The 21396-nt window shown below is 45.1% G+C and overlaps 1 protein-coding gene across 7 annotated transcripts in view; it reads right to left on the bottom strand.

Moving 5' to 3' along the window:
• The window catches only part of FRMD4B (FERM domain containing 4B), a 139265-nt gene that overhangs the window by 89665 nt on the left and 28204 nt on the right, over positions 1–21396 (bottom strand). For 6 of the 7 annotated variants that reach the window (XR_012647005.1, XR_012647006.1, XM_075005688.1 and 3 more), the window contains exons 2-5: positions 16679–16744; positions 15532–15626; positions 12000–12092; positions 1729–1813 (exon numbers count right to left, since the gene is read on the bottom strand). Coding sequence is in view for 5 of the 7 variants with exons in the window: in XM_075005688.1 (XP_074861789.1) it covers positions 1729–1813; positions 12000–12092; positions 15532–15626; positions 16679–16744 (339 nt within the window). In the remaining 2 variants the exon portion in view is untranslated. Of the gene's footprint in view, positions 1–1728; positions 1814–11999; positions 12093–13881; positions 13956–15531; positions 15627–16678; positions 16745–21396 lie in introns of those variants that run through there. The other variant, XM_075005692.1, reaches the window with a different exon arrangement.

The raw sequence follows: 21396 nt of genomic DNA, 5'->3' as shown, positions 1-21396 counted from the left end.
TGACCAAAGAGGGTGAGGATTCTTCACAAACATTTACTTTTATATTCTATATTTTACCTGGGAGGTGAAGGAGCAGGGTGCCATTTTCCTTATTCTCCCAGAAACAAATTCCTACCCCCAGGGCCATCCCGTGGAGGACATGGGCAATCACTCTGGAACACAGGCACCTCCCCAACCTCGCTCCACACACATCCTGCCTCCTTACCCGCTCTCCAGCAATCTCTGCCAACCTAAGGCAGGGCACAGCAGCTGACAGCAGCAGGGGGTCAGATCCCTTTGCTCCCCACTGCTTCACTCACCATGAAATGTAAGCCACAGCCTCCTCCGCTCCACTTCGCCACGCCCTCCGAGTCCACAAGTCCCACTTCTCTGTGGGTGGCAAGAAGGGGAGGCCGCTTTCCACTGCCACAGAGAAGCAGGGCTCAGTAGGCTGGGAGAGTGCAGCAGAGTAGAGCAGGTGCTGACCATGCGGTGAGTATAAGGGGAGACCCCTCTGCTGCTGCACCCTACCTCAGGTAATCCTCCCCCATCCTGTTCATAGGACAGCAGCAGTGATGCCCCTGGGCCCCCAAAAGTGCGGGACCTGGGGTGGCCACCCTACCTCATCCTGTGAATGGGACAGCTCTGCCTATACAAGTGAAATCCATAATCTTGCCATTAAATGTTCTGTGGAGGTCTTCCACCCAAACTAGTGAACTACAACCCTTTAAAATGTGAGGTGTCTGAATGTCAGCAAACAATGGAGCCACACAGGAAAGAATTTGAACTAATATATGGAATTGCTGCACCAGTCAGTCAATGAATGAGCAGATTATTCCATTTCTTTCTAATGCCTGTAAAACCTGAGTTCCACACTTGCATGAAAAACAAAACCAAACCAGAAGTGCCAGGTGCTTAACTTTACAGTACTAGAAAAGTCATAGAAATATTAGGCATTGCTGCAATGGAGTTTACTGAAATGGTTCCTCTTACAGCAAAGGTTCAACAGACTGGCATAGGTAAGGGTCCCTTGTGGTTGTATTTGATGTGCTCACACGGTAGATCACGGAGATTCCCCTTCTTCTGGAGAGTTAGTTTACCTTTAAAAACTTGGTAGCATGACATCATGATGGAAAAAACCTTCAAAAATTTAGAAATACATTTGCCCATTTTCTCTACACAAAGTGTTAACTTCCTTATCAGAACGTGTGTCTGAGTACACAAATACTTGTGTATTTTACTTTTAAATCAAAGTACGTTATCTTTGTTCTTGACTTTGTCGGGAAAGAAGTAACCACATTCAAATTAATGTTTCTTGTACACAGGACCATATTATCCCCTTGATTCTGGTGCAGGGCTGTGGTTGAGATGAATGAAGAACCAAGGAAGACACTTTTGTTACCCGTTCAGCATCACATGCATGCAGAAAGAACATGTATGATGTCCATTAAAGCTGAGGACTAGCTGTAAAATTCTGATCCAGATTTCGAACGCTCAAAAGTCTGGGCCTATTTGGATCTGCGACTTGGGTTTGGGCCCTTTCAAAGACAAAATGCTGTGAGAAGTGCATCCTGAATCCATCACATTCTGATTTGTCCATGCACCTGAAGTTGGGGGTGTGTTGAGATTTGAATCCTTCAGCACAATCTAGAAGTATGATTTCATTAACACCTAATTTATCAGTCTAAATGATGAGCTCTAGTACTGAAAAATGCAAAATAATAATGATTTCAAAAGACATCACATTACCTTGTGCACACAAGATTTTGCATTCAGGAAAAAGAGTTCAACTGTGTTTTTGTCCTTCAGAAAGGAAATGCTCTCAATGTAAAACCTGGAAAAAATAGAAAAAAGAAAAACAAAGAATAAAGGTTTTATTTCTCTCCCAAGACATTCTGATTTCCATTTTTTTTTGTTCCCCAAACCATACAGATGTTTCAAAGAACTATGACTTATTGCATTTAACTTCCTGCTTATTAGTAGGGAGCAAGCAAAAAATACCTGAAGCGAGATAGTGAAAAGGGAATGACAAACACCCTGTTAAACAGATAAGAACAATTTGACCACTTTTAGCCTCTTTTGAAAACCTTACAAGATTTCAGAGGGACAAGTCATCCTCTTAAGCACAGAAAAGACACCAAGGAATTGGAAAAGGATAGCACAAACTCTGTTACAGCTTGACCAAGTCCATGCAAAATACACTGCAGCAGAGAGATTAGCACATGTGCGGAAGGCTAGCAGAGGCATGACCTCGGAATCACATTGCATCCAGGAACCAACATGTGTGCTAGTTCCAATAATTTGGACCTTGAGGCACTGCACAGAGGCCTTTTGATAGTCTTCTAGTTTCCCTCTTCTCTCTGAAACGAGGGCCAGTTCAGGGCTGTGCTGTTTTATATCTCCTGGTTCACAGGTGTGCACACTTCTCCCACAGGAGCATGCTGCAGACAGGACTCAGTAAGGCTGCTCAGAACAAACTGGAATGTCCTTTGGAAGCTTGGAATGATGCTTCCTGGCTGCGTCACCACTTGCCAGCGCCACCACCCCTGCCCCCCATAGCCGCTGTGGTGGGATCCCATGAAGAGGAAGTGCTGTTAGCTCCATAGCTAGGGAAGTATTTTGCACAGTGGCTGTTCTCCTGTAATGCTCCTCCCTGACTGCACTTTGTCCACACTCAGGTGTGTTAGCAGCCACCCTAGTGCATGCTGGAGGGGGATGAAGGGCCTCAAATGTTTAACAGTGCTGAGCAGCTGCTATAAGTAGGCATCCATGGGACTACTATGGAGACGATCAGGGCTGCCACACGGTACCACAAGTTTCATTTCCAGCCCGTGGCACTTAAGATTTGACTATTGACGAAACTAGAGTTCAGTTGCCAGAACCAAAGGACAATGGTACATTTACTTGTGCAGCCACACCACTCGCCTCATCAGAAACCCAACACTGAGCCCTTGCGATCCAGTGAACCTTCCTCCCCCCAAAAGAACAGGGATTCTGTTCTCCACCCTTTCAGAAGCCCCTTCTTGTCTGACTAAACATAGCAGGTGCAAAACCATTTGTTTACAGTGTGGCCAAGCTGGGGAGCCCAAAACAGCACTCAGGAACGCGGGGTCCTCTCAAGGAAAATGCGTGTTTTCCTGTTTGCAAAGGCTCACAACTATGAAGCGCTTGGCTGGTTTGCTGTGGAAATTCTTTACCAATGATGATTCCAAAATCTTTATCTGAAGTGCCTACACTCTCTCCCATGTGGTTCCTTGTGCTTTGAATCACCATCCCTTCTCTGTTTGTGCAACCCACCTCCCCATCTACTACCAAAACCCTCCTTGAAAGCTGTTTCCTCTCTGAAACTTTGCTCCACTGGCCTCTCCTTGGCATCCTCATCACTGTGAGTCTGCCTCCATTACCGAGGCCAGGTCTACAATAGACATTAAAGTTGACTGTCGATATAGAATTCTAGCTAGTTATCTACAACAGACTTTCCTGGTCATCCTCAGAGTGAGGCTGACTGTCAACCTGGATAGTTTAATTTTCGCTAGGTGTGTGAAATCGAATCCTGGAAGATCAACCCTGACCAGGCTGATCTTCTGGTAGTGAAGATACACCCGAAGCGTATGGTCATGGACTAGCTGCCATGCCTCTGCTCTGCTGACTGGAATTAGTACAGCTCTAGTACAAGTCACAGTGTGAAGAGAATTCTCCTTTTTAGCTGAAGTGGAAGGGAAGGGAGGACGATGCTTTTTTATGGTGGATATGAGTTCTGGCCTCACTGCCCCTGTGCAGCTATTAGCAGCCACGATGTGATAATCATCACATTCTTACATGGCCAGGGTTTGCTCCAGTATGGCATACACTTGCATTTAAACTACTAGAAGAAAACGCACGTTTCAGGCTCTAATCAGTTAAAAACACAAAACCAATAAAACAATAGAAAATCCTATGCCGTGCGTCTGCTCTCAAAAAAACCTATCCTGAAAGTAAATCCCACACCTCTCAGATTACTAAGAGGTACCCATTCTCCAGTCCCTCCATCTAAGCATGCAGTGTTTTCTATGTTTAGGTGAGTGGGGATCACAGCCCAGACACTGACCTCAGCCATGCTGGCCTGTCAAGGAATTCCAGTAAATACAATGGAGTTACTCCAGAATTACATGGGTGTAAATGAAATCAGCATCTGGACAACATAATACTTAATGCACGTACGCCAAGCCAAGCGCTTTACTGTCACTCTACCAGTGCTAAATCATAAAAACAACAAGTTGTATCAGTTACTTTTGCTTCGTGCTTTTCCTGTAATACTCCCTTGGGCCATAACCCTAAAGAGCACCAGAACTACCAATCTTACACATGACGACCAACTACTGTCAGACGCACTAATCTCTCAACAATAGGTAAGCCAAGATAACCGGGCTCTGGAAAGCCTTCTTTAGCTACCTCTCTGCAAGGTCCAACCAGCCTACTATCAATGGAGAAGGTTCTCAGAATGCTGGAACACGTAGGGGCAGGGTGTCCACTGCCCATTCCCCTATGCAGGCCGTGGCATGGCTGATTCCTGAGCACCTCCTTGTGGCCAGAGGTCACTCAGCAGTGCCCTGGTCTTAGTATCTCTCTTCTTCAAGGCCTTAATTCTCAGACCACAGTCTCAGTCCAAAGCATTCCCCCTCCAGGAGCCCTGTTTATTGAGTCCTTACATACTGGGTGGTCTCCAGGCGCCATGTTCAGTTCAGCCCTCCCCGCTTTCACACAGGGAATCCCCAGCCTTTCTTCCCTGAGCTAGGCCCTACTTCAAAGTCTCTCAGGCTTCACCTGGCTGCACTTTGGCCCTCTCATTTCCAGATTCTCCAGCCCTTCTCCCCATCAGGGTCCCCTTTTCACTGCAGCTCCTCTTTGCCTTCCACACCCACTGTCTACCTAACTTCTGGAACTCACCTCTCCTCCCGCCACCTGCCCCAATTTTATTGCACCTACCTTCTGCTCCCTATAGTGCCATCACCCTGGTCTCACCCAGGTGTGGCTAGCTCTGTCATCCAGGCTGGCTAGCCCCAGACATCCAACCCTTCAGAGGTGAGGCAGCCTGTTACAGGTGGGTTCAGGGAATATCACAAAGGCCAAAGACCGCTACAATCCCTGTGGTAAGGGAAGGCGGAGACCACCCTCTCTCTGTGCCTCCAGAAGTACACAGGGAGGAGTGATGCAGAACACATACTCTTTGTGAGTACTTGCGAAGGACTGAACCTCATGCCATAATCCTCCACCCATGAGCATTATGGCTCCCATCTGCCATAAAAATCTATAGAGAGCAAAGCCTGAGGAACTGCAGCATGGAGTGGCAGACCACTCTATGGCCCCAGATCTTATTCCATGGATGGCAATATATGCGCTGCTCGTTAGCAAAACATCTGCAATATTTAACGTTAGTTATGCAGTAATTTAGAAGATGATACATTTAATGGTCATTATTCTAATGGTTTGCATTTGTACAGCACTTTCCAATCCTGGGCTTTAAAGCATTTTGCTAACATGACGTGAGTGTCACAGTGCTCCTGCAAAGGACGGAGGTACTATTACCCCCATTTCACAGACTGGGACACTTGTAAGTTCACACGCTCCTTGCCCAAGGTTACAGTGTGACAGGTGGAAAAAGAACTCACAGCCCCAACTGTCAGTCCTGTGCTGGAGCCAGAACACCAGCCTTCCCCTATGTTATCCCAAGTTGTTTACACTTAAGCCTTGTCTACACTAGAGGCCATACAGTGGTGCAGCTGTACGGATGCAGCTGTGCCACTGTAACATCTCCTGTGTAGCTGCTTTATGGCAACAGGAGAGAGCTCTCCTGTCAGCCTCTGGCCAACACTGCACTGTCCACACTGGTGCTTTACTGAAGTAACATATGCCACTCAGGGCTGTATGTTTACATGCCCCCTCAGAGATGTACGTTATATGGAGTTATACTAACAAAAGCACTAATGGAGACCTTACCTTAGTGTGTTCGTTTTAAAACTCCTGTAGCGGAAAAGAAATGTGTGCATGCTGTGAACACTTCTGCCTTACCCTAGCCAAAACCAAATGCTGTCTTTTTAAATAAACCTGCTAAATGTTGCCAGGCATTTGCTTTTGTTTTTTCCAAAAGTGCGACTCTGTGGAATTTAACTGCCCACTACAAAGTCTTCACTTTGGCCCTAACTCAGTACAGCACTTTTGTACTTCATGTATGCATATGCTTTGGTTTCACTGACTTGAGAAAAAACACCACCTGAGAGATACTAGTCATAGCTGCTGAAGTAGCTCAGCTGGGAGCATGTTAGACTGAAGATCTAAAGGTTGCTGGCCCAATCCTGGGGCTTCAGCAGACTTCCTAGTAATGGAGGCTGTGGAGCATCTTGTGACTGCTTCGAGCAGGCAAGGGATAGCTCAGTAGTTACAGCATTGGCCTGCTAGAGCCAGGCTTGTGAGTGCATTCCTTGAAGGGGCCAGTTAGGGGACTAGGGCAAATGGATTTTAAAAATCTGTCAGGGATGGTGATAGGTCCTGCTATAAGTGCAGGGAACTCAACTGGATGACCTCTGAAGATCCTTTCCAGCTCTATGAGATAGGTATATATTGCTTAGCACACTACAGGAAGGTGCTCAGATACTATGGTGATGAGCACAGTATAAAAATGAAAACAGAGCAGAATGCCATTCTGAAAAGTGTTACTTTCTTGATGTGGGGCCTTTGTTTACATTTCTAGAACACCTTTCACATAAGGATCTCAGCACTCAGTTATTCATCGTGCTCCCACAAGCAAGAAATTCTTATACCCATTTTATGGATAGGAAAACTTAGTTCAGAGAGGTTTAAGAGAGTGCCTAAGCCCACAAGTGAACTGGAGCAGAGCTGAGCACAGAGCCTTGGAGTCCTAAGACCTCATCTTTTGAGATGCTGAGTATCTCAGTGTCCACCCAAATAAAGGAAGCCTACCCACACTGAACTTAAACTGGTGGCTCTCCACTGACTTCAGTGGATCTACTCCCAGCTTGAACCAGTAAGAAAGGGAAACCTGATTCTCTGATTTCAAGGAGGCCTGAGGACACTTGTCACCTAGCAGTCAGCCCCTTAGGCTCAACTTCTAGACCACTCTCCACTTCTACACCACCTCTTAAAATGTAGGGGTTTCCAACATTTCAACACAAGCAGTGCTTACAGGCTACAAAATGCAAATAGAGGCACGGTTCTGGAAGCTGGGCACAAGTTTGGGTCACAACTGTATAGCATGGGCATGTGTCATTTCAGCCATAAACCCCCCTGTGATCTCACTCAAGCCATTACAATTTCTTTCACTGTTTTGCGTGAGGAAGGCTCTTCCCACACTTTGTTTGCGTCTTATTTCTTCTGGGGGACATGCTGTTCATTCCCATTTCCGCAGCGCAAACAAGAAATGCTGGACCACAGAGATAAGGATGTTCAAAGGATGACAGGCATGTGCGCCAAGACAATAACATGCTTGAGCTTTGTTTCCTAAGCCGTCTGGTTTTGTTCCTAAGCTGTCATCAACCTAGAAAGAAATAGCCTTTTATAGCTGTGTTGGTAAGCTGCACTGTTTTTAATTGATTGCATATATCACATGTGACTGTTTTGAATTTATGGCTGACTTAAGACAACAATATTAACTAAACCTGAAGGGAGCAATCTCCCATTTGTCTTTCATTACTGCAATGCAAGAGTTCCCATCCTGGGGGCCATGAGTCTAAGGCAGGCCATAACTAGGTGTGTCTGAGTCAATGACACTCTGCCCTCCCATACTCTAAAGAGAAAAGATCTATTGCAGCCTGGGAAAAAAAACTGAAGGCTGCTGCTCTAATGCAGCAGTTTTCATCATTTCTAAACAGACGGCTGCTTACAGCACTGAATTGTTACACATGCTATGAATTACATCTGGCATTGAAAAGTGAGTGAGACAACACTGAATTTATTAATGACTGGTGCTTGTAAAAAAAAAGCCTCTATTGGGAATATTTTTGAAAAAAGGATAATTAATCTTTGTTGGTTAGTTCAAAACTCTGAAAATTTTTCAGCTTTCAACAAAAAATTGAATTGCTATATGGGAAAAGTCAGTGTCTCAACTTGATATTTTCTTCTTTAGGAAAAGGTGACTGTGTGAAGAGTAAAAGGAGAGAACTTTTCTCCACAGTAGCTAAACCCATTTAAAAAAAAAAATCATTAAAAATGGGAAATGTGCAAGAAATTGACATTTTACAAACCCATTTGATTTCTTGAAAGCACCATTTTTCCTTCACATTTTGTTGTAATGTAAACTGTACAATCTAGCTTTCTTAATGACGATAACACCACTTAACATTTTAATGGCACTTCGCATTCATGGTGCACTTCACAGATGGTAAGGGTTTGATCCTGAGAGATGCTGAGCACCCTCCAAGTAATTAGAGTTAAGGGTGGTTGGCACCTGCCTGGAGGCATTTATTTCTCAGAAGAGCTGGTCCAAAATTATATTTAATTGATTATTAATTCATTTCACTTTTGGGCACAGCCCCAACACAGAGCGAGGCTCTGGGTCTAGTTTGATCGCTCAGCCTTTCCGCACCAATATAATTCTGCTGCCTTTCAGGAAATTATTCACACTTTTATACCTAGGTGAATGGTATCAGAATCAGGCCCTAGGTAACTAAACTCATGTAAATGCTAGTACTTTGGCACCGGAAAGAAACAGTGAATAGGCTGTCTGACAACAAGGACTTACATGCGACTTTCTTTAACTATAAGGTGAGTTGCCTGACTTGCCCCGTGTACATTTATCTCTGGAAAAGTTTTGAAAAGGATTCATTAAAATTAGAGACACTGTAAATGGTGGGACAAGTTGTCCAAATCTTAAGAACCTGATGGTGCATTGCCTGGCACAATTCCCAACTATACGAGGAATCCAGTGTGCCTAACACTGCCACTTAAAACAGTTCGGCAATCCCAGGAGACTTTGCCCTCATGCCCACAGTGGCCTTTGGCCCTGCTGCCCAGAGTTCAAGGTGTTGACAGCCCAGATCTACACCCCTGGAAACGTTCAGCCTCAGGCAGAAGGGTCAGGAACAAGGTCAGTGAGCCCTTAGCACTGTCCAGAACATAGAGCTGAGTCCCCTGCCTTCATCCAGCCCTCAGAAGCTGCACGGACTGGCAAAGTGACACTCCTGCAGCATTTCAAAGGGGCCTGGAGCTCTGGGCCTCTCTGAAACGCCCAGCGCCTATGCAGTTGCCTTCCCTTCCTTCCCCTGGTGACAGGCCTGACTCTAGGGGATGCAACTTGACACTGCAAAACTACTGTACGGTACTTCCAAATGCTGTTTTATAGTATGTGCAGTCATGACAGGTGCTTCAGCTACAACAGACCCCTCAGTCCCTGTCCCGAAGAGCTGACCTTGACAGACAAACAAGGCTTTATAAAAGCCCAACAAGGAGGATGCTAATTTCCTCTGGCAAAGATGTTAAAGAGTTGGAGATGGCATATTGCACAAAAGGCGAATGTTCGCATTCACCCCAAGCCAATCTCCTTGGCCCCTTACCTCAGGCCAGGAACTGAAACTGGCTGCGTTTATGACGTGGCTGTTCCATGCACCTATTGCAAAACCAAGCAATTTATAAATAAATATAGACAAAAAAATGTGACAAGCGGCCACAAGGCTTGTTAAAACCAAAAACCACAAGGAGTTAAACTGGCAGGAGATGTGCAGTAAGAAACACCAGCACCATTTCTACCCCAGTTCTGGTCCGAAGCTGAATTTTAAAGCCATATGGCCTGCACAGACCCTGGCCAACCCTGTGTTTTACCAAGTTTGAACACAGCGCTCTAGCTTCTCTCTGCCCCTGCCCCTCCCCCACTCCTGCCTTTCCGCTGAAATTGTGAGTGCACAGTGCTGTATCAAGCATTTTGATGCCTTGTATCTGGGTTTAATTAAAGAATAGGAGATGACAAGGCACATATGTTGAGAAGAGATAAGCGTGTGGGTGCTAACCACCCAAGGCATGTGCCCTGGTGCAAAAACGCACCATCGCTTACACGTCACAACTACTGTTTCATTGTGGCAAAATACATACAGATTGTAAAGGCTCCTGTCTTAGAATACATATTTTCTGTGGGGCTATATAATTTGTCTATGGTCAAGTATTTCTCTGTCCTCTTCTCCTTTGGAAGGCCTCTCCATGCACTAGTTACTTGCTCATTTGAAAATAATTTATTTCAGTTTTTAAGAGGCAAACTCTATCCCTAAGTATTTGGGCTTAAAATCAGATGTCAGCAGCTTCTCCTCCTAAGTCAGCTCTTTCCCTCTGTATTAACTCTTTCAGGGCTTTCCGTCTTCTACCTTGTAAAGAACATTTCTGTATCTTAGGCTATGTCTAAACTACCAGATAAATTCAAATGTAAGGCAGTTCGATCGATTGTACCAAGTGACTGGCTTCACTGAAATACCATTAGCTCGACATAGGGAGCACTAATATCGATATCATAACATCATTGAAACCGGCTGGGCGTAGCGTCAAGTTTGAATTTAAAAGTTCAAATGAAGGCTGGTGTGGAAGCGCCATGTCTTTGAATCGAATTCATTAGCCTCTAGAGGTTGAATGGCGCTGCTGCACCTGGCTCCGGCAAGCCAGGCGCAGCCATGCCAGTCAGTTTCCCAGCTCCTGCAAGCTGAGGGGCCCAGGAACTAGGCAGCAGGGTGAGTGCTGCCGGTGGCAGTGGGGGTGCAGCAGGGCCCAGGGGGAAGGCACAGAATGCAGGACTGAGGGAACTGTGGGATAGGTTCCCATAATGCACTGCTGCAACAGTCAATATTTGGCCATTCACTGTGACAGCATTAAGTCGACTTGGTGTGGACTTTGTGGGGAAGTGAGGATATTCACCATTGAATTTACAAAACCCAGAGTTATAAAACCTGAATTTAATAACATCGAATTTATCTGGTAGTGTAGATGTAGCCTTAGGTTCTGGCCTAGATCTTCAGCCCCAGCCAAGCTGTGCACAGTGCAGGAAGACTGTGATTACCTCCACTCCTGAACTGGCTGTGCACAGTCTGTGTGCTGACATCCGAGCAGCCCAAGGCTAGTTCAATCTCTCCAAGGGCACATGGTTCTGGACACATGGAGCTCACTGAACAGACTTGTTTATGTTTCATGAAAGACCGGGGAAAATTAGTAATGTGACCGATTCGATGGCCAAGTCAGTGACAGTATTTTTACCCCATGGCCACATACGTGACTAACATTTGATATTCCAATTCAGTCTCTTATTTTCCTAGTCAATGGCATTGAATATTTAAGAGGGATGAAAGGTCTATAATTAAAAAATATTTAATGAAAAATAAACTTATTTTAGGTTTTGGGTCTAAAGAACAGGAGAAGGAGAGAAGCTACAAAAAAAACTAACAAGAATAAAAGAATATGCAGCGTACACCAGGTACTGTTGATTTTGAACTACCCATTACCAGGTCCTAACCACAAACAGTGCAGCCTTGTGGTACCTACCTACTCATGCTACACAAATTGCTATTCTTCCAGGTGTATTGCAAAAGATTTAACTTAGCAAAAACCTAATAAGAAATTGTGACACGTTAGTACTGGAGAGTGGAAAAGATCAGCCAGACTGACTGAAATATAAAATAATACCAGTCAGCTTAAATGGAGAAAAGTAAATGTAATCAATAAGAATTAGTTCAGTTTAACGCATCAAAGTTGTTAGTAACAATTCAGGCAAGGGAGCTCTTGAAGCATAGGATTCTTTTCAAAATATTGACAATCTCTGTTTAATTTAATAAAATCTCATTTAGTTTTTCAAAGGGAACAAACAAACTTCCCAAGTATCTTACAGCTAAACAGTATTTATCCAAGAGTAAATTGCTTTCTAAAAAATAACACGTTGACTTTTACTTTTATTTCTTCTATCAAATTAGTTATCAACCCTTTCAAATACAAAGCTATGGTCATAATAACCCAAGCCGGTCATTTTTCCATGTAGTTCATAGAAAACACTTAATACTCACCTAACTGCAAAGTACAAAGTTGCTGGACCTGGTTTCTTGGGCAAGTCATGGTCCAGAACTCTATGATCCAACTGTAGCCAAATATTCTGGCCTCTGTAGGAACAAATAGGGGAGAGGAGTAGGGAGAGAAGAGGTGGGAAGCATAGGGTGGAGAGGAACAAGTTCCATTAATAATACTAAAACAGATACCCGTCAGCGCTCGCTTTGCTAAATGGGCACTTGGCAAAGGGCAGGGCCAAGAAATCCTGTTCTCGCTGAAGTCAGGGACAAAACTTTCAACTCCTCAGCAGACAAGATTTGGCCAAATGTCTGTTTTATTTATTTTTTTTTAACCAGAACTTTCCAACATCAATATGCTTCACACCAAGGACTTGGAGGAAACCAAGGACACCTCCATTCTAAACATGTCACATGAAGATGAGCCATGAAGTTCAGAAGAACTGACATTGCCCCAATTTAAACAGATCCCACACTACTTTTAAATTGAAGAAGCTGCATTGATTGTGAAAGAACCACTCCAGCTTACACCAGCTGAGGATCTGGACTGCAAGGCTGAAACAGACTGCTTCCAGACCTAGTATGTCTGCAGTGGTTTAACTTCCCAGAATCTGAGTAGTGACACAGACGCCCCCGCCCAAGATGTAAGGCTGGTTTCTGATAATTGTCTAGTCAAATCAAAGAAAATGGCACGGTGTCCACATTTCACAGCGCAGCCTGTCAGTGTAGTCACTCAACCATAGGCACTTGTACAGTCTCTGTTACTGAAGACTGAGTTGGTTGCACCAGTTCAGCATCTCCAGGGACCTTCACAATCTTTAGTAACAAGCAGGAACAGAATGAGGGGATGTGGTCTTCCCCGCACTTAGCCCTGGGCATTCACCAGGACAGGTCCTTCGTGATCCATGAGAGATGCTAGCCTGGGAAAGGCCTAAAGCTGAAACACCATAGAATCATAGAATACTATGACTGGAAGGGACCTCGAGAGGCCATCGAGTCCAGCCCCCTGCCCCAATGGCAGGACCAAGTACTGTCTAAACCATCCCTGATAGACATCTATCTAACCTGTTCTTAAATATCTCCAGCGATGGAGATTCCACAACCTCCCTTGGCAATTTATTCCACTGTTTGACCACCCTGACAGTTAGGAACTTTTTCCTAATGTCCAATCTAAACCTCCCTTGCTGCAGTTTAAGTCCGTTGCCTCTTGTTCTATCATCAGATGCCAAAAAGAACAGGTTTTCTCCCTCCTCCTAATGACACCCTTTTAGATACCTGAAAACCACGATCGTGCCTCCCCTTAATCTTCTCTTTTCCAAACTAAACAAGCCCAATTCTTTCAGCCTTTCTTCATAGGTCACATTTTCTAGCCCTTTAATCATTCTTGTCGCTCTTTTCTGGACCCTCTCTAATTTCTCCGCAACTTTTTTGAACTGCAGTGCCCAGAACTGGACACATTACTCCAGCTGAGGCCTAACCAGCACAGAGTAGAGTGCTGACTGCCCCCTACTGGTGATGGGCTCACACTACCAATGCTGGCAGGCATGTAGGAGGGTACAGGTGACTTTAGCAGATAGCTATAAATTCTCTGGGATTTGTCAAAATTTCTGCATGCTTTTTCAGGATACTGGCAGCCCCTTCGATACACCCACACCCCCAGGCAGTGCTTTGGAACAGCTCAGCAGATGAGACTGCCACTAAGCAATTACAAACACAAGAAAAGTCTTGTAGCAGTTCTCTAGAGAGGAATATAAACATCAGCCCAGAGGTATTTGTAGAAGAAATGCTGGAAGAAAACATTTTCCAACAATAGAAAGGGCCAGGATATAACAAAAACAGTCTAAAAACTGTCCCCAAGAGGAAAGCAGCTCTCCAGAATACATACCCGTGGGCAGGGCCAAGCAGGGCTTCAGAAGCAGCCCACCTCATGCACAGGTGGTGTCCAGCTGCCACGACATTCTAAGTAGGGGTGTAAAATCCTGTTTAATTGTTAACTGGTTAAACAATTAACCGGACTGGGGGGGCTGCTCCTGCCAGGTTGAAGTGCCCCACTCACAGCATGCCAGGGACAGGGGCTGCTCCAGCCCAACTGGCGCTTCCGTGCCTGCAGTGCTGTTCCGGGTGGGGGACATGCTCCATCCTGGCTGAAACAGCCCATCAACTGGGCTGGAGGGTTCCCCCCAGGTGACTCTCCCCTCAAGGGCCGCTGCAAACAGGGCTATGCCAGCACAGCAGGAGCGCTCCCGCCTGCAGCGCCTGCTTCTAGCCCACACCAGTTAACTGGTTAATCTTTAATATCCCTCATTCTAAGGAGCATCTTCCACTATCCCTCCTCCTACCCCATACACAGAGCCCCAGGAAGGGTTGAAGCACAGCTTTGTACAATGGGAAGAAGGTTGATCTCCTGTAACCTACAGCGACTGGATGTGTGCCGAAAGGGGCAAGACATGTTCTAGGTATGACAGGGATGTCAGCCCTGGTAATAAAAAACCAGGAACAAGATCATGAAAGCTCATTACCTCATAAAAGGAATTTGTTAGCCTTGAAGGTACTACAGGACTGTTTGTTTTTAGTCAGACAGGAGGTCACCAGCAACCGGGTGACGGAGGAATTTGTGGAGTTAAAACGCATGCTACTTTTGCGGCTGTTTTTGGCAGACTACAGAGTGGTTTTAGACTACTACAAAAATAAGCAAAAGGCACAGAAACAGGGAGAGTTTATTACTATGTTATCTGACTGCATATTTCTCTGTTACTATACTAGTTTGGAATTAAAGATTTGCTTATACTGGGTTTGAGGCCAGAAAACACAAAATGATGTATGGGTGGTAGGTGATCCCAGAGTCTGAGAAGGCTAGCACTCCCAGCCCCGCCCTGCCCCCTCCCCCCCCCCCAAGCCCATTTTGGCCCCTGGCCTCTGCCCACTCCCTCCACCTTATCCCTCACACAATGGGGCTGCTGGCCCACAGCCCAAGATAGCACAGACCCTGGAGCTCCAGGCGAGTGGCAAAGCTGCAGCCTCCCCTTGTCCCCCGAGTGCTAGGCAGCTGTGCAGCACTGGGGGCAGCCCCAGCAGAGCATGGGCAAAGCCAGGTGAGGCACTTCAGGAAGGCATTGCCCTTCCCCACCTACAATCCTGCTGCCCTTGAAATGATGCAACTGATTAATACTAAAAATACTTCCCTATTCCCCAAATTTTTTTAGGCACAGAATAGGATGCGGGAGCAAGCTCACGTGTGGAAGTGAGAATACTGACTCCACTTTCCCACTTTTCATTTGTAAGACACATAAGAAAGGGTAAAATAAACCCCAGGGGGATTTTATAGAACTGCCCTTCTGTTTTTTTCATAGTGCATCATCCTGACTCAGCAGAGGATCTTTCTGTGGGGGAGGAAAACATTTTTGAAAGTGGGAGTCACCTTTAGAACACTGTGGCTTGGCTTGGAGTCTAACCCCTATGCTTTGCAGGATGGACTGAGACGTTGGCTTGCAACAAGCATTTCACCCATTGTTTAAAAAAAGAAACAGATACTTACGTATCATCTATAAACGTTATCCCAAAATACTCCTTTTCTTTGAGGTTGAAATGTGATGCCACCAGATCCAATAACTCCCGAGACAAAAGTTTGGGCTATTGAGAGAATCATCATCATATCATTACATTCAGCTCTGCCATTTTATTTTTAAATTAGTCTTCTCTGGGTATGTTACCTTAAAAGGGACAGCTGCCATGTAGTTTGAAGTACCTTCATGCTGTTTATTACCCAGCGGGGTCACATGAGGACTTGTGCCCTTAAGCGTTAACTTCCCAGTACAGCCAAGACTCTAAACCCCAGTTTACCTATCACAACTGCAGACATTTAGAACCAGATATAAATGACTAAGTGGTTGGGAAACAGAGGCAACTAAGTTCTTTAGCCTCCACAAATCAGCTGAAATGTATAAAGAGGTAGAGGAAAAGAGTGGCTAATCTATGGGAAAGACTGGACTGATTTCAGGTTTTTGCGGCCATTAAAGTCGGAAGGACTTTTTAATACAGAAAGTGTTACACTTCAGAAAAACGGGACCTATCTCCTCTCCACTTACATAAAGGTGCCATCCACCCCAAAACACAACCCCAAGCCCAGATCACTTTCAGAACAATTGGAAAATTGAAACTTCAAAGAGCTTAAGGTGTTATAAACTTTAGAGGAACAACTTTAAAAAACAAAGCAAAAACCAAAAAAAAAACCTATTTATTGAAAAATTTCCAAATATCACAGCTGGAACATGAAAATGATACCAAACAGACCCAGTTAGTGTCGAAGTCCAAACAAGCAACAAAAGATGCAGTCTGGTTTAGATTTTTTAATTTCACTCCCCATAACTAATCTGAGGATGTGTTAGTCACACAGACCTGGACAAAAGCTTTTAGATGTGCATCTTTAACTAAAGGGCCTGAGTTCCATTTCAAAACTGGCACTAGCATTCAAAAACCAATAGGATTTAGACCTGTGAGAAAATGAGACTTAGCAGAGTTTTTGAAAGCTTTACTTATGGACATTTATGGAAACTCTGACTTGGTGTCCATTTAAGCTAGTAAAATGCATTAAAACGGAATGCATTAAAAAGTGTAGCTGTCACTATAAAACCAGGCCGTAATGGGCAAAGAGATGCTAGGGATGCCTCAGACAGGATTTTTACCTGAACCAGCAGTTCCAACTTCCTGTCATCAAGGAGCTGCACCTGGCAGTGCCTGCCTTCCGTCATCTAGAAAGAAAGGAATAAGTCAGTGGTGAGGGAATGGAGAAAACCCTGCTTAAAAGCTTCCACAGGCAATTACTTCTTGCATTGGGCCGTTGTCATGAACCTAAACCAGACTCACCAATACCTTTACATACACAGCTGGCCATGTTCTTATGTGCTAATGCTCTGGTGGTACTGCCAGCATTGGGTACAAACAAGAAATGTATTCAGCAATTCCAAGGTCAGCAAGGATCATTGTGATCAGCGAATCTGACCTCCTATGTAACATAGGCCAGACTGCCCCCAAATACTCCTACTGCCAAAGATGCATGCTTGATTTTCTGTTGGGAGTGTCTAACTTCAGTCCACACACACACACACACACACACACACACCTCCTAGAATTGGAAGGGACCTCGGGAGGTCATCTAGTTCAGTCCCCTGCCCTCTTGGTAGAGCCAAGCACCATCCCTGACATCTATTTGCCCCAGTCCCTTAATGGCATCCTCAAGGATTGAACTCACAACCCAAGGTTTCGCAAGCCAATGTATATTCTTATGGACTCTCAATCAAGCTAAACAGACTGAGTTTCTTGGAGTCTATCACTGTAAGTCATGTTTTCTAATCTTTTAATCATCCTCCAGCTCTCCTGTGAACCCTCTCCAATTTACCTACATGTTGCTTGAATCGGGGCCACCAAAAATATACATTATTCCAGCAGAGGTCACACTAGTACTCGATGTAGAGGTAAAATCACCTCTTAACTCCTACTTGAGATTCCACTGTTTATGCATCTCAGGATGGCATTGGCTCTTTTGGACAAGGTGCCGCATCGGGTGTTCACATTCAGATCATTAACTTCTATGAACCTGAAAACTTGTTCCGAGTCACTGCTTCCCAGGGAGTCTCCTGCTCTATAAGAGCAGCAAACTTTCCTTGTCCCTAGACGCATCTAAAGCAGAACCACGTTTATGCAATCCAGTTGGGACCAGGAACATATCAGATAAGCAGAAATTCAGATGAAGCAGAGAATGGGAAAGTGCAGCAGGGCATTGCCATCTAGTGGTCACAGAAGACATCACCCCGCACGTGGACTCCCCCTGATGGCCGTAGTGAAAGTCTGGATTTCTACGTACAGTGCTTCCGCAACTGTGCTCAGACTGACATTATGCACAAACAATGCCAAATGAGACACAATCTCAACTATGCTGAAAGCTATGCTGTCCAGAGTCTCAAAAATAACCCAGATATTATAATCAAACCAGCTGACAAAGGGAGTGCTGTTGTCATCATGACAAAGTCAGACTATGAACAGGAGGCAACCAGACAACTCTCCAACACCACATTTTACAGACCTCTCTCCTCTGACCCCACTTTGGAATTCCAAAAGAAATTACAACTACCACCTAAGGAACTCCCTGCTGCTACTTGGGACCTTATTCACTCAGGCACACCATCTGAGCCCCAGCCTGGATTATTCTATTTACTTCCCAAAATCCACAAACCTGGGAACTCCAGGCGACCTATGATTTCGGGTATTGGCACCCTTACCACCAGACTACCCAGTTACATGGACTCCCTCCTCGAACCCTATGCCACCAGTACTCCCAGATATCTCCAAGATACCACTGACTTCCTGAGGAAGTTACAAAACATCGGAAAAGTTCCTGACAACACCATCCTTGCCACCGTGGATGTAGAGGCTCTGTACACTAATTTCACATGAAGATGGATTACAAGCCATCAGGAATACTATCCCTGATGTCACCATAGCTAGTCTGGTGTCTGACCTCTGTAACTTTGTTCTCACACACAATTATTTCCGATTTGGGGACAATTTATACCTCCAGACTAGTGGAACTGCTATGGGCACCTGCATGGCCCCACATTATGCTAATATATTTAGGCTGAGCTGGAACGATGATTCCTCAGCTCTCATACCCTATTACCCCTCCTCTACTTAAGATATATTGATGACATCTTTATGATTTGGACCCATGGTATAGAGACTCTAGAAGAATTCCACAGAGACTTTAACAATCTACACCCCACCATCAACTTATGCCTCGATTACTCCATGCGAGAGATGCATTTCCTGGACACTACAGTACAAATCAAGGATGGCCTGATCGGTACCATGCTCGACCAGAAACCCACTGATCGCTATACTTACCTACACACTTCTAGCTTCCATCCTGCACACATAACTAGATCCATTGTTTACAGTCAAGCCCTTAGGTACAATCACATTTGCTCTGATCCAACTGACAGAGACCAAAAACTACAAGATCTTTACCAAATACTCATAAACCTGAATTACCCACCAGGAGAAATGAAAAACAAATTGACAGGGCCAGACGAATATCCAGAGACCAGCTACTCCAAGATCGGCCCAAAAAAGCCAAGAACAGAACACCACTGGTCATTACCTACAGCCCCCAACTCAAACCACTGCAATGCATTATTAAAGACCTACAACCGATCCTTAGTCAGGATGCCACACTCCAGAAGGCCCTCTGTGACAGGACCTGTTCTCTCCTACAGACAACATCCCAACCTTAAGAGGATTCTCACCAGAAGCCACAGTCCCTACCGCAGGAACACCAGTCCTGAGACTTTTCCTTGCAACAAAGCCTGCTGCCAGCTTTGTCAACATATCTATTCTGGAGATACCACTACTGGACCTAACCAGGTTAGTCACAGAATCACAGGCACATTCTCCTGTTCCTCAACTAACATCATATATGCCATCATGTGCCAACAATGCCCTGATTCTTTGTATATTGTACAGACTTCAAACTGTCGCAGACAAAGAATTAACGGGCACAAAACAGACATCAAAACACTCCTGATCCACAAACCAGTTAGTCTACATTTTAATGGAGTGGGCCATTCTGTTAATGGCTGAAGAGTTTGCATCTTACTGAAGAAGAATTTTCACACTGCTTTGGAAAGAGAGACTGCTGAACTCTTTCATATTCAAACTGGACACATAAACATGTGGTTTGAACCAGGATGCAAATTTTCCTGGGACACTGTAGGGGCTCTTTTGCATACTTGGCTTAATCTGATTTTTGATTCCCTCCCCCTCCAGCCCCTCTGCTCTCTGATTTGCTCACCTTGATCATTTTTCTTCTGATTTGTCAACCTAGATTACTGTTTTTGGTTCTCTATGACTTAATTATTGAGTCTGTTCTGGTATGGCTATGGTCTGAAGAAGTGGGTCTGTCCCACGAAAGCTCATCACCTAATAAATTATTTTGTTAGCCTTTAAAGTGCTACTTTACTGCTTTTTTGTTTCGCTTCTAGGACGTATGTGTGCTGGTTATCCAGTTGATGTGGCGAGCCAGGTTATGGAGGGTCAAGTAGATGGGGTTCTACTGGATTCATATGTAGCCATATTAAAATGCATGTTGCTTGCTTGCATCCAGTGTACCAGCTGAGAATCCAACCTATAGTTTGCACTTTAAGGGTATGTCTCCATTACACAGAAGATCAACCCGGTCAGGGTCAATCTTCCAGAGGTCGATTTCGTGTGTCTGGTAGAGACACATGAAATTGAGCTATCTGGGGTCGGTGCTCCTCAATATCATGAGGAATAAAGGAGGTCGATAGGGATTTTCTCCTGTTCACTTCCCTCTGTGAAACTGGCCAAGCAAGTCAATTGCAAATAAGTTTCTCCTAACTATGCAATTGCTGTAGCTAAAATTGTGTATCTGAAATCAACTTACCTGCTTAGTTCATTAAATTCCTTTAATCCGGCCTCAGATGGTCCAGCATCCCCCAAGATACCCGTACCTCAAAATTTTCGTAAGTCGGGGGGCTTGCGTGGTGGGTTGGGGCCGTTGGAGTGGGCTGGGGGGCGGGGGTTAAGCCTGGAGGGGGTTAGGGCTGCATGGAGGAGAGGGGGTGGAATTGAGCTGGGGCATGTGAAGGAGGTGAAGCTGCAGAAGAGTGGGGGGGAGAGGTGAAGATGCTGCAAGAATGTGGGAGGGACAGGTGAAGACACTAGAGAAGGGCAGGGGTCGAGGAGACGCTACAGGAACACAGTGGGAGACAAGGCGCTGCAGAAGTGCAGGGCAGAGGTGAAGACGCTGAAGGAGCGCAGGGTAGAGAAGCTGGGGACGCACAGGACTGGTGAGCCACAGCTGAGTGCGGGAGGGGTGAGCCATGACAGTGGGGGTTGAACTAGGGCATTGGGGTTATGGTGACGTACAGCAGTCTGGAAAATTTGGTGATCCGGCACCCGTCCAGCTCCAGACGTGTCAGATTACAGGATTTTACTTTAAAATAAGCCTGAGATGGGGCTGGGATGCTACCCAAAATGGTGACATAAGCCCCTTCACAGATGAAGCCTGAGAAAACCTCTCCCTCTGAGCAAGAGATGGAACATGTGAAGACTGGTAGAAATCGATAAGGGCTTGTTGATGCACAAATCCCAGTGTAATTGATGACACTGCAGAGGTATAAATGTGCTTATGTTACTTTAGCTTAGAGTCATACAAAAAAGGGGAATAAAGCTATCCTGGTATTAGACAATATACAGCACAGAAATCATAACTAGACAAGGCCTGAATTAAGAAATAACTATACAACCTTGTAATATCATGTGACCATTTGTGAGAGAGAGATCCATTACTGAACAGCCCACAAAAAGGATGCCTGGCATAACGCTA

Source organism: Carettochelys insculpta, chromosome 11 (genome assembly GCF_033958435.1).
Source record: "Carettochelys insculpta isolate YL-2023 chromosome 11, ASM3395843v1, whole genome shotgun sequence".
NCBI lineage: Eukaryota > Metazoa > Chordata > Testudines > Carettochelyidae > Carettochelys > Carettochelys insculpta.
The sequence above is the reverse complement of the archived record's forward strand: the minus strand, read 5'-3'. Positions and strand labels throughout refer to the sequence as shown.